The 12,600-nt window shown below is 38.2% G+C and overlaps 1 protein-coding gene across 3 annotated transcripts in view; it reads left to right on the top strand.

Moving 5' to 3' along the window:
• cacna1fa (calcium channel, voltage-dependent, L type, alpha 1F subunit a) overlaps nucleotides 1-10,880 on the top strand; it is a 37,805-nt gene extending 26,925 nt beyond the window's left edge. For all 3 annotated transcript variants that reach the window (XM_077513340.1, XM_077513341.1, XM_077513342.1), the window contains 12 exons: nucleotides 844-1,003; nucleotides 1,685-1,812; nucleotides 1,888-1,984; nucleotides 2,056-2,158; nucleotides 3,220-3,321; nucleotides 3,412-3,536; nucleotides 4,540-4,868; nucleotides 6,456-6,593; nucleotides 6,855-7,195; nucleotides 8,530-8,642; nucleotides 8,726-9,055; nucleotides 10,383-10,880. In XM_077513340.1, the coding sequence (XP_077369466.1) occupies nucleotides 844-1,003; nucleotides 1,685-1,812; nucleotides 1,888-1,984; nucleotides 2,056-2,158; nucleotides 3,220-3,321; nucleotides 3,412-3,536; nucleotides 4,540-4,868; nucleotides 6,456-6,593; nucleotides 6,855-7,195; nucleotides 8,530-8,642; nucleotides 8,726-9,055; nucleotides 10,383-10,589 (2,173 nt within the window). In that variant the 3' untranslated portion in view covers nucleotides 10,590-10,880. The remainder of the gene's footprint in view (nucleotides 1-843; nucleotides 1,004-1,684; nucleotides 1,813-1,887; nucleotides 1,985-2,055; nucleotides 2,159-3,219; nucleotides 3,322-3,411; nucleotides 3,537-4,539; nucleotides 4,869-6,455; nucleotides 6,594-6,854; nucleotides 7,196-8,529; nucleotides 8,643-8,725; nucleotides 9,056-10,382) is intronic.
• Nucleotides 10,881-12,600: the final 1,720 nt, after the last annotated feature.

The following is a 12,600-nucleotide window of genomic DNA, read 5'->3' as shown; positions in this document are numbered from 1 at the left end:
ATTACTCTTGCATTTTTAGGAAAGTCCATTTAGCTTAATGCTAAGAAACAATACAAAATGCCATAGACAGGCTAATGAATAGCATCGTGGCACACTTACAACAAGGTCTGTCACTGTCTGGTATTTTATTATTATTTTATAAATCAAATAATCAGCTAAACATGTATTTTGCATTGAGCTGTACTGTATTGCAAAGTCATTTACTATTTATGAACAGATGATTGTTTATTTGGTATTGTTAACGATGAAACAAAACCAAATACACAATTAAGCAATATCACACAAAACTCGTTTCTTGGGTACAGATTAATGTAAAGGGTTAAAATGTGGGCTGCAACTTGTGATTATTTTGATCATCACTTCATCTGCAGATTTTCTCAATTAATGAATTGGATTAAAAACATTTATAATTTTCATTCTTTTATAGAAATGCACGAGCATTATTTCAATTTGACAGTGCAGAAAATAGGCAAACGTAAATTAATTATGCTTCAGTTATCGATTTGGTCCGTAACCTGTTAGAAAATAAATGTTGATCATTATTTTTCAAAGATAAAGATGTCATTTACAAATGTCGTCTTTGATTTCAACACAAATATAACCAGTCGGCTTTCATGGAGGACTACAGAAATTGGACTATACTGTATTAGTATAATATTATTAACAATATGCTGTTAAGAGGCTTAAATTCCAAAGGTATGGACACATTTAAATGAAATATATGATTAATTTATTTTCAAAAGAATGTCATGATCGATTGATTTGAAAATCAATTCGTAGTCGATTAAGTGACGAATGCTTGCACCTGTAGTTTGAAGTGGAAAACCCTTTTTTTGGGAGCAGGTGTGCTACGGGAGAGCAGTGGCAGGAGATCATGTTGGCCGCACTGCCCGGCAGACGTTGCGACCCCGAGTCGGACACCGAGCCCGGGGAAGAGTACTCCTGCGGGAGCAATTTATCCTACATTTATTTCATCAGCTTCTTCATGCTCTGCGCTTACCTGGTGAGTGAGGGAGGCTGTTGACCTAACTTGAAATTGTTTAGTACATTCATTTTAACTCATTCACTCCCAGTCATTTTCACAGAAGCAATCCTCTTCACTTCAGGCTGTTTTACTGGATTTGAACTGATTTTACAAGGCCCACAGAATATTATGTTCTATTGCTATAAAAACATGGAACATACCAAAAGAAAGATTAAAGTATATTTCTATGTTTCCGTTTTGCAGCAATTAGCATTAGAATATAGCTAAGTTTCATCATTATTCCCAAATCTGTTTAAAACAGTGGAGAGAAGAGCCTTTTGCAACATGGCCCTGGTTGATCTCTTATACTCTGCTGCCACCTGCTGGCCATTTTTAATAACTATCATTGCTTTGAGTATGCTCTTCAGTTCAGAGGCTGCATCAAAGCCTTCTGTATGCTCTAGAATAAAAAATATGAAAACACTTATAAATACGTCTTTGGGAGCATTGTAATATTTAAAATAGAACGTATTTATACGTTTCTGGGAGCAAATGAGTTAAAAGGGTACATTAAAAATACTGATTTTTTTTTTATTTTTTATTATTATTATATAGACATTTACAAGTACAGAGAGGTTGTAAAAAAGGTGTACTTACATTCCAACATATTTACAAATGTGTGTGCTGTATATAATGTCCGTTCCCATTCTCTCTGTCCAGATTATCAATTTGTTCATTGCCGTCATCATGGACAACTTTGAGTACCTGACAAGAGACTGGACCGTACTGGGAACCCACCACCTGGACGAGTTCAAGAGAGTTTGGTCCGACTACGACCCAGAGGCCACGTAAAGACTTGTTATCTTCTCACGTTAGCTTCCCGTGAGGTCATTTATGCTGACGTGTGTTTTGTTGCGTGGCAGCGGCCGCATTAAGCACATCGACGTCATCACGATGCTGCGAAGAATTCAGCCCCCTCTTGGTTTTGGGAAACTTTGTCCTCACCGTGTTGCTTGCAAAGTAAGTTGAATTCTGATCATATTTCTGGGATAGGTTGAAATTGTGCTTCCCTTGCGCGCTCTTCCTCTCAGAGGCTAGTTTCCATGAACGTGCCGCTGCATCCCGATGGGACGGTCACCTTCAACGCCACCCTCTTTGCTCTGGTGCGGACGTCCCTCAAAATCAAGACTGAAGGTTCAAACTCTTTCTCTATACTCAACAATAACAGGAACAAAATCTTATAATGAAAAGCGGCAGCCAGTGTAGGAGCTAATGTGCTCCCTCTTGCATGTTCCAGAGACGTGTGAAAGAGGACTGGCTGACTCCAAAGTTACTTACGTTTTTCATGTTGTTGTTGTCGTTTGTTATTACATTTGATTGTGAACTGCAGCAGACGATGTACGTGGCACAGTTGTCTGCTGTTTTTTTTTGTTTGTTTGTTTTTTGTTTTTTGTTTTTGAAAGTTTGCATAACTGTGACGCGATATAAGACGTCTCTAAGGAGGACTAAAACTGCTCAAATTAAAAAGAAAAGCTCTCCATACAAGCTGGTGAGACTTCCTTGTTCGCTGACCCGCTCACTCGACCATTAAAAGGCAGTTTGCAACGGCGGAGTCCAACCCAAGTCACGCTTAGCACCGCCCTCTCATTTGAATAACATTTCGTGCTGACAGGGCGTCTGAGCATGAAATAAATAAATGTGAGAGCAGAGCATTTTTATTTGATTGATTGATATTTAATTCTATTTACACATTTTTTTTTGTATTTATTTCCACATTTATTTTTATTTTTTTTAATCTTGTTTTTTATTTTTGTATTTATTCTTACTTTTAATTATTTATATAGTAATCTTTTTTATTTGCATTTAGATTTTTTTTGTATTTATTTCCACATATTTTTATTTATTTTTTTAACTTTTTTATTTTTATATTTATTTTAACTTTTAATTATTTATGTAGTTGTTTTTATTTGCATTTAGATTTATTTATTTTATCCGTTTTTATTTTAACTTTTACTCGTGTATTTATTTATTTATTTATTTATTCATTCATTCATTCATTCATTCATTCATTCATTCATTCATTCATTCATTCATTCATTCATTCATTCATTTATTTATTTATTTTTAATTTTGGCGGGTTTGGTCCCCCATACGTCTCCGCTCCCCGGCAACCAAGTTGTCTTATTCGCATGTTGACTGTTGACATATATTCAGGTCAGTGACTATTGAAAAGCTGTTTTTTGCGCCCCCTTCAGGGCCCATCGATCAGCAGAATGAAGAGCTCAAACTCATCATCAAGAAACTGTGGAAACGAACCAAGCCCAAGCTCTTAGATGAAGTCATCCCTCCCCCTAGAGGTACTTTGAAGTATGACAGTTAGCATTGCGGATTTTTCAAGCCAGGCTGCGTACGAATGAAATGTAAAAGTCTCTCCTTTTCCTTCTTAGGGGATGAGGTGACTTGTGGCAAGTTTTATGCCAGCTTCCTGATTCAGGACTATTTCAAAAAATACCGCAAGAGAAAAGAGAGGGAACGCAAGTCTAAAAAGAAGGACAAGGCCGCCTCTCTTCAGGTAACTTTTCAGAATCTTTTCAAAAGTTTGCAGTGTTTGGGCTTCACTGCCAGATGTTTTCCAAAACATTATGCATGTGTTTTTTTGTTTTGTTTTTTGTTAATACATACTTCAGAGTAATAATGCTATCAAATGGATCTCCAAACTATCAACAGCATATGAACTCGTTAAATTATTGTACAGTGAATTCCCTCGACTTTCAAGGGATTGGGAATGAGCCCTGCCACAAATAGCAAAAATGTGAAAGTGGAGACTTGTATTCCTAGCATGTTATTATGTTGTTATTATTATGTATTTGTTGTTTTTATTGTTTATTTTTTATTTTATATATATATATATATATATATATATATATATATATATATATATATATATATATATATATATATATATATATATATATATATATATATATAATTATTTATTTATATATATTTTTTTATTATTATTATTATTATTATTACTAGCATGTACATAATCATGAACCTATGTTACATACACTACTGTATTCAGTAGTTAAAATAATTCATCGTAATCAAACCACCTTCACATGAGGCTCATTGTTAGTACTAGATAGCTATGTGCTAAATAGCTAAATAGCATGCTAGCACAATCGGACGTCAGATCACACATGGGTGACAAATGTGGTCTAGTGTTTTGCACAAATAGAGGAAGTCATTAAACTCACCTTTTGGCACGATTGTATTCAATAGTTGAAATAATTAAACGCAATCAGACCACCTTCACATGAGCCTCATTGTTAGTGCTAGCTAACACATAGCTAGCTATGTGCTCAATAGCTAAATAGCATGCTTGCTAGCACAAACAGATGTCACATCGCATATAGGTGACAAATGTGGTCAAGTTTTTAACACAAATGGAAGAAGTCATTAAACTAACCTTTTGGCAATAATAAATGTAAAGGAAAACGTACTACATTTTTAGTATTATTAATTACCAGTATTAGTAGCTGTACTTGGAAATGTTGTGTCTGTGTCCCCAGCAAGGTCTGCGGACGCTGCAAGATCTTGCTCCGGAGATGCGCCTGGCGATGGCGTGCGACCTGGAGGAGGAGGAGGGCGCGGACGACATATTCGACGGAGAGCACGGAACTTCGGTCACCACCACACCCGCCGCCACTCCCATGCCACCCTTAGAAACGCTGGTGCAGCAGACCTCCGCCGTCGTGGCGGTGGAAGCGGAGGCCGGCCCGGACGTGATCACGCAGCAGGTGACGAGAGTGAGCGACGGCTTCCAGACGAGCGGATCACAAGTGGCGGGCGACGCCGTCGTCACGGAACAGCCGGGGAGGTCGGACGCTCTGCCCAGCAGGTGAGATTCCATTCTCGCATCTCACACTCTCATTCGGTGGTGCCTACACATACAAGTCAGAGTCACCCAAAATATTCTTATGAAATATCGAATTGTCTTTTACCATTGTAATGAATGGAAATGCCACTATTAATCTGTTTTAGTGGAGGGTGGGGAAAAAACAAACAAACAAAATTAACATTTACTCCCAGCCATTTTCACTGAAGCAACCCCCCTTCGCTCCCAGCTCTCTTATATATGTTTGTATTTTGCAGCAATTAACATTAGAATATAGGTAAGTTTCATCATTATTCACAAAAATTTGTGTAGAACTGTGGGGAAATCAGCTCGTTTTAACATGGCCCTGGTTGATCTCTTATACTCTGCTGCCACCTTCTGGCCGTTTTTTGGAATAACTACCATTGCTTCAACCATTATCTGGAGGAGGATAAATACGTCTTTGGGACACTTAAAACTAGGGCTGCGCAATATGTCGAAAAAATATCGATATTGCGATATGGACTCATGCAATATGCATATCGCAAAGACATGCAATAAGTTTCATATGGAATTTGATGCTTTTATCTGAATTTGACCAGTCAGACATTAACAAAAATGTGCACCACCATCCAATAGTTAATTTTCGAGAGGTCAATACAATTAATTAACTAAGATTATATTGAGTTTGGTTATTTTGCTGCATGAAAAAAAATGTCATTCTTTGATTAGATAATAAAAATGTCATTTCTTTAGATACATGTTAAATATCACAATAATATCGATATCGCTATATTCAGCAACCTTATCACATATCGCATGATTTTCCAATATCACGATATTGGAAAATGCCCTACTTAAAATATTTAAAATAGAACGTATTTATACTTTTTGGGAGCAAATGAGTTCTTTTTTTTTTTTCAATTACTGTTATTGTACTTTATTTAAAAAATCGGGCTGAACAATTTTGAAAAATAATCTAATTTAGTGGTAACTATTGAATATTTTTAGAATCGATTAATCTATCGATTATTCAATTAATCAACTAATCAGATTCATATTCATTTTGTGTTAAAGTTATTACAAAAGCATTTTTTTCCTGATTGCTGTTTATTAACCAGTGTTTGGTGTTTATTTTGTACTTTGTATTTGTATCGTGATTTTGAAAAAAAAAACAAAAAAACAAGAAAGTGGGACTGATGTGCTATGTTACCAGTTCGGTGATTGTTTTCCAAAGTAAAAAATAAATGTTTGAAAATGTCTTATTTTGATTGAACACAGAAGATAATCAGTCTTCTTTCATGAAGGACAACAAAAATCATTGAATAATTAATGATGATATGTTGAAATAGGAGGATTTGGACAATTTTAAATTAAAAAATGGCTCCAAACAATTACTATGTTATTAAAATAGCTGTCGATTAATTTGATAACCGTGTCGATTAATTTGGACAGCTCTAAACCAATTGCAAAACAAAAAACAAAAAAACTACTACTTCTCTCTATTGATGTATTTATGTACATTACGGCGTCACCCGTAGACTTTGGAAAAAGTAACAAACATAATGTATAAGGTGACGTCTGAATTAGCTCCATTGTGTTTGTGAGCAGGGCGGATTCCATCAGCGACCTTCCTCCCCCTCCTCCAGAAACAACCGAGTTTATCAGCCAGGAGACGACGGCGCCTGCAGTAGCTGAGCAAATTCCTCACAGCGAGGGAGATTCTGCAAATCTCACATTTGAAGACCGGTAAGGAGAGCCTCTACTGATAGGAAAACATCCGTAAAATAATGATTGTTCTGATATTTCAGGTTGAAATGGTCTTAAGAAGAGATGTCCACATGAATTTTGGTCACATGCTGTCAATAATGACAAACTGTATAACACCACTAGAGGGAGCCCATGTGCCACTAGTGGTCCCCCTATCAGACTTTAGGATCATTGTACTCAACTTTTTCCTGTTGAACCCCAAGTTTTCTTCTAATTGTCTGATATGTTGTGGTCTTGTAGGTATGCGTATCCGGAGTCGGCGTCCTCTTTACTGCCCGAGCCAGAATTCAACGGGCAGAGCTTCGATCGAGCCGGCAGCGTCGGCGACGTGCCGTGTGACGCTAACGGTTACAACGGAAGCGCCGTGAATGGAGGAGAGAACGTCGCTGCGGAGCCTTACCCAGTGCACGCATATAACGGCAACGGATACTCGACCTACGACAACGGCAGCAGCATCGTCAGCGCCAACGGCAACGGTAGCACCATGAGTGGAGGTTACGCCGCCAACGACTACAATGGCGGCGGCAGCAGCAGCGGCGCACAATTTGTCAGGAGGAGGCTGCTGCCTTCCATACCCAAAGGTGAGCCCCTTCACATTTTTGTCCCTGTTAATGGCATCCATTTTGAAAAATTCCAACCTGTTGAGTGCCAGATCGTTTCAAGCCTTCTGACTAATCTTTCAGAATATCGTTTTATGACGATGTAGACAAAGAAACTACCAAATGAAAGACTAGACTCTCATCTTTCATAAAAAAAAATACAATAATTTTTTTTAGTAATCAGCAGCACAAAATGTGTTGGTTTCATCCAAATCACCTATTTTGAACCAAAAATTGCAGAAACAAGCTTTTTGTGAAAATGTATCTTATGGCATAAAATACAAAGAACAATTTTTGCTTGAGCGTTGCCACAAGTATGTGAACAGTCCTTCTCTAAAATACCAACAACAATGAAAATGTGATTTTGATCACAACATATTCTCAAAACAATCACCGGTGTAAGAATATGAGAGAGGGAGAGAGAGGAGGGAGAGACAGGGGGTGGGGGGGTTGAGGTGTCGATGTGGGGGGAGATATCAATAGTATTATTTAGCCGTGTATGTGCATGTGTTCCATTATACAGGTACATTGTAATTTCTTCTATTTTTAAATGTAATCATTTCTCTTTTTTGACTCTCTTTGTAGTTTATACAATTTTATTTAAAATACTTTGATCATTACAGCATGCTTGAAAACGTAATTCCCGAGATCCGCCATGTTGTCATGGGTCTGCATTGCCTTGATAGTAAAGAGATGCAATGCTGCCATCTGCTGGCCATAGTGTTTTGGGGTCTGTTTTTTTTTTTCTTTCCCAGTTTAATGATCAGCCTTTTCTCCACCCACTGGGAAAAAAAATACCGTATAGACGGTGCTCCTCGTGAGAATTTCCGTCCTCAAATTGTTAATACAGAGTAGGAAGAGTGTGTTTGAACGCCCCCCCCCCCCCCCCCAAAAAAAAAAATCAATAAATAAATAAATATATATATATATATATATATATATATATATATATAAGTGTTTTTAAAAGAAAAATAGTGCTGTGTGAAACTGTGCTGTATCCAATGACAAAATGCAAAGATTAAGAAGAATTAAATGGTTTTTGGCACCTTTTTTTTTTTTTGCTTCAAATTAGTGGATTGGCCACCTGAGGGCAGTATAATACACATACATTTATAGTGTGTATGGAGCAATATTAGTTATTCTATCGCCAAACTCGTGACTTGTACCTAAAATCATCTTTCCTCCATTGAAATAAATGCAACATGATAATAATAATAATAATATGTTTTTAAAATGCATTTTTCTAAATCTTTTGATTCATTTATCCATCAACATAATCACTGAATCCCCTAACGTGCTGCTGCTTGTTGTTTTAGGTCGCAGACCCGCCTTCAATTTCCAGTGCTTGAGGCCACAGAGCAGCGGGGACGATCTTCCCATCCCAGGAAACTACCGAGGCAACACGTCCCCGTCCAGGTCTCGCCTCCAGGTACAAAAAAAACAAACAAAAAAAAAGGTTCACACACACACACGTTATGCGCTCATTTGAACGCCGTCGCTCTGCCGCCGCAGACGCAGCACAGCCTGGACTCGCGGCCCAGTAGCGTGTCGTCGACCTCGTCCGTCTCGTGGGCCAACAACGTGGCGGCCGGCAACACTCCCGGTCCCGGGTCCATCGCCCCGTCGGGCCGCAGGGGCAAGCTGATCTACACCCCCATGATCCTGGTGGACGAAACCACGGGCACCAATCAGCCGCTGTGGAGCGACGGCACGGCCAGCCTCCCCGCCGGGAGCCGACCCGGCTGGTACGCGGGGCAGACCGGGACCTACGGCAGCTTGAGGCCGCCGCCCGCCAACCAGGGATACGTGGATAAAGGCAGCGCCGATAGTCTGGTGGAGTCGGTGAGTCGACATTTTGGAGCGTACGTCTGTGTCTATGTCATTGGCCTCACGATACGATACGATGCAAGGCTCACGATAACAATTATTGGTCAGGTAATAAATTCACGATAATCTACGATAAAACTACTCAAGACATAAACTGATGTTTTTTCAATGAGCAAATAGTTTCTTTTTGTGCCATCACTGAAACACAATATTAAAACTGGTGTCTTTTTCAAAGTGAGTACTTTAGTGTATTTTTTTTAAACAAGTACAAATGTCTTAACAGAGACAACTTGCAACAAATTTGTGTCTTTCTTTTAAACACTATTGTCATGCAACATGTCAGTCAGTCACATAGTCAATTTTTCATTTCATCAACTGCGGCATTTTTTGTGTAACATTGCAGAACTAAATAAATAAATAAAAATAAATATTACATCCAAATAAATTAATATTCCTCAGAAATTGTGTGCTTCCAAAATTCGAAGCATAAAATATTTTTTAAAATGTTAAAATGTAATATATAATACACATTTTCATAGAAACTTATACAAAACTAAGTGAGTTGCTGGACAGACAAACGTCTTCCACAAGTAAAAGTAAGCTCATGCGTCTTCCGTACATTTCCCCACCACGCTTATGAGGCGCTCCCCCTGGTGGCTCACCAAGTAATTGTTCAATAAGTCATGAACACTGGAGCCGTCATAGTGGCTGTATATTCTTGGCATAGGCGTATTGATAATCTATAGGGAAACAAAGTATCACAATTTATTTCCATATCCATATATCGTCACTGGGGATGTAACTTTAAGTGCAATATCGTTATATCATGATATTAAAACTGCCACAGTATCATCGTCGTCATTTTCACAATACTTCAAAGCAGCACATCTGGTAAAAAAAATAATAATAATAAAAAGTCAGGTTGATTTCCATTTGTGCAGTTTTAGCACCCTCTGGTGGTTAGTCTTTTTTTTTTAGTGCAATTTAATTTTCATTAGGGATGTTTTGGCCCTTCTATGTTTAAAATCTACACTGTCAGATGAAGGGGGACGTAATATGCCTTTGAGTGTGAACCGAGTCAATGTGTGGAGGAACTCAATGTGTGCGTGCTTTTTTTTTTTTTCCTTTTACTATGAGCTCATTGTTTTTACAATATTGTGACCTTTTTTAAATTTCGCCAAACTCCCCACAATATCGTGATAATTATCATATCGTGAGCTTCATATTGTGATATCGTATCGTGATGTTTGTATATCGTTACATCCCTAATCGTCACACTCTTGTTGGTGGTAGTAGCAGGCAAAGTAGCATACAAGCATGGAAAAATATCCCTCTTCTTCAGATCCTGATCTCGGAGGGTCTGGGCATCTACGCCAAGGACCCCAAGTTTGTCAATTTTGCCAAGCGGGAAATCGCCCAAGCTTGTCACATGAGCCTGGACGAGATGGAGAGCGCCGCTGCCGACCTGATCGCACGCGGGGCCGGCCAGTCCGTTTCTCGCTTCGAGGACCAGCTGGCCGACGAAATGAGCTGCGTCATTTCGTACTGAGTCGGACGGACGGGCGGACGGACGGGAAACCAGGTGTAAGGAGCACCTGCATGAGAGAGGGAACGCACATGCAACTCTTATTTTTTATTTTTTATTTTTTTTTGCCCCAAATCCGGCCATCCAAGTGTGGAGTGCAGGTGTGGACAAAGTATGGCCAAGCAATAATTGCTTAGTTAAAACTTACTATTTTTTTTAACATATTGCTATTCATTTCTCTCATATAATTGTAAAACTGATTTATTGTAAATACATATAACACCATTTAGTACAATAAATGATTTTACATGTGCACTCTTTTTTCCATGATACAATTATATTATTAAAAAAGTTGTATTAAAAATCACTTGAATTTATGTACATTAAATCTCTTATTTTAGAAAGGACCTGGCCCATCTGTTTTAAAAATCAAATTGCAAAAGTTTGCCCACCCTGTGGTATGGTAAGCATTCCCGCAGCAACGTGATGGTCCGGGGGGGGGGGGGGGGGGGGGATTGTGGGGGCGGGGGGTTTGGGGGGATTGGGGGGACCTTTATATGAACAGTAGAACAGCAGTTTTTATTGTATTGACTTTGGGGCGTGGTTATATTGGACTATCATTTTGTACTGTACTTGAATTACCACTTTACACACTTGTGTGCAGCTGCAAATATCAGTTTAAGAGTTTTTATTGCATTTAACCCCAAAATACTTTGTCCTATATAAGAAGTTCGAGATTTGGCTTTCAAGTGAAATTTCAGGATAAACACCCATTTGTAGCCTACTGTTTACCTACAAAAAAAAAAAAAAGTTGATTTAGTGTTGAGTACCACTTTAAAGTTCAGTTCATGCCTGCAGACCTTATGTAAATCGGTGTCTGGTTTAATCGGAAAGCCGAATTAATTTTTTGTGAGCGGTATTAGTAGCGTTAGTACTAGCACGATTGCATGCAAAGTCATAGCGAGACTAGAATTTTTTGTCATGCTGAAATAAAGAATGTTTTCTGCATTTTGTTATGTGATCACGTGGTTATGAAATTATTCCACTGTGAAAGGTGAGACAACATCCGACAGAGCCCGGTAGGGAACATGACGAAAATATTTCAGATTATAATATAACGCAATCTTATTGCATTATATTGCAATACTATTGCGATATATTGAAATAACTATTGCGTTTTAACCAGGTGTTTTTTAACGCAATGACTAATGCAAAATATATTGAGAAATAATGCAAATTGTGCGCAAGAGAATGAGAGCTTCCACTTTCGTTAGCAACTATTAGCAACAAGTTGGCTGTCATCAACAACACGATTGTTTTGTTAATTCACTTTTACTTAATTAAGCATTTAGTTCATACCTTACCGCTTTACATGCGAAGTATGTCCTCGCCCTCTGATATCTTTAGATCGTAAAAGTCTCTCCAAACCATCATCCATGCTGCTGCCAGCGCCGCAGTAGGGATGTCACGATAAGGGCAATATCGTGATCTTAAAACTGCCACAATATCGTCGGCGTCATGTTCACAATATTTAAAAGGAAACACATCTGTTAAAAAAAAGTCAGGTAGATTTCCACTTGTGCAGTTCTAGCACCCTCTAGTGGTTAGTTTATTAATACAATTTAATTTTCATTAGGGATGTTTTGGCCTTCTATGTTTGAAATGTATGCTAATTGCCAGATGAAGGGCAACATGATTTGCTTGTGAAGCGATCAATGTGTGCTTGCATTAGCAAGTAAGTGCCTCAATATTGTTATTAAAGATTGTAGCTGGTTTATATGCATTGCTGTTATGTACAAAAGCACAATGTTGTGCTTTTTTTATGATGAGCTCTTTTTTAAAATATTGTGATCTTTTTTAAATATTACCAACGCCCCCACAATATTGTGATAATTATCGTATTGTGAACTTCATATCGTGATATCGTATCGTGATGTTTGGGTATCGTTACGTCCCTACGCCGCAGAACACTTAAATCAATGACCCGGAAGTGAAAATCTTTCATCCCCTCCAAAAATAACAGCGTTGTTTTGCA

This window comes from Festucalex cinctus, chromosome 2 (genome assembly GCF_051991245.1).
Source record: "Festucalex cinctus isolate MCC-2025b chromosome 2, RoL_Fcin_1.0, whole genome shotgun sequence".
Lineage (NCBI taxonomy): Eukaryota > Metazoa > Chordata > Actinopteri > Syngnathiformes > Syngnathidae > Festucalex > Festucalex cinctus.
This window is presented reverse-complemented; position numbering and strand designations above follow the sequence as displayed.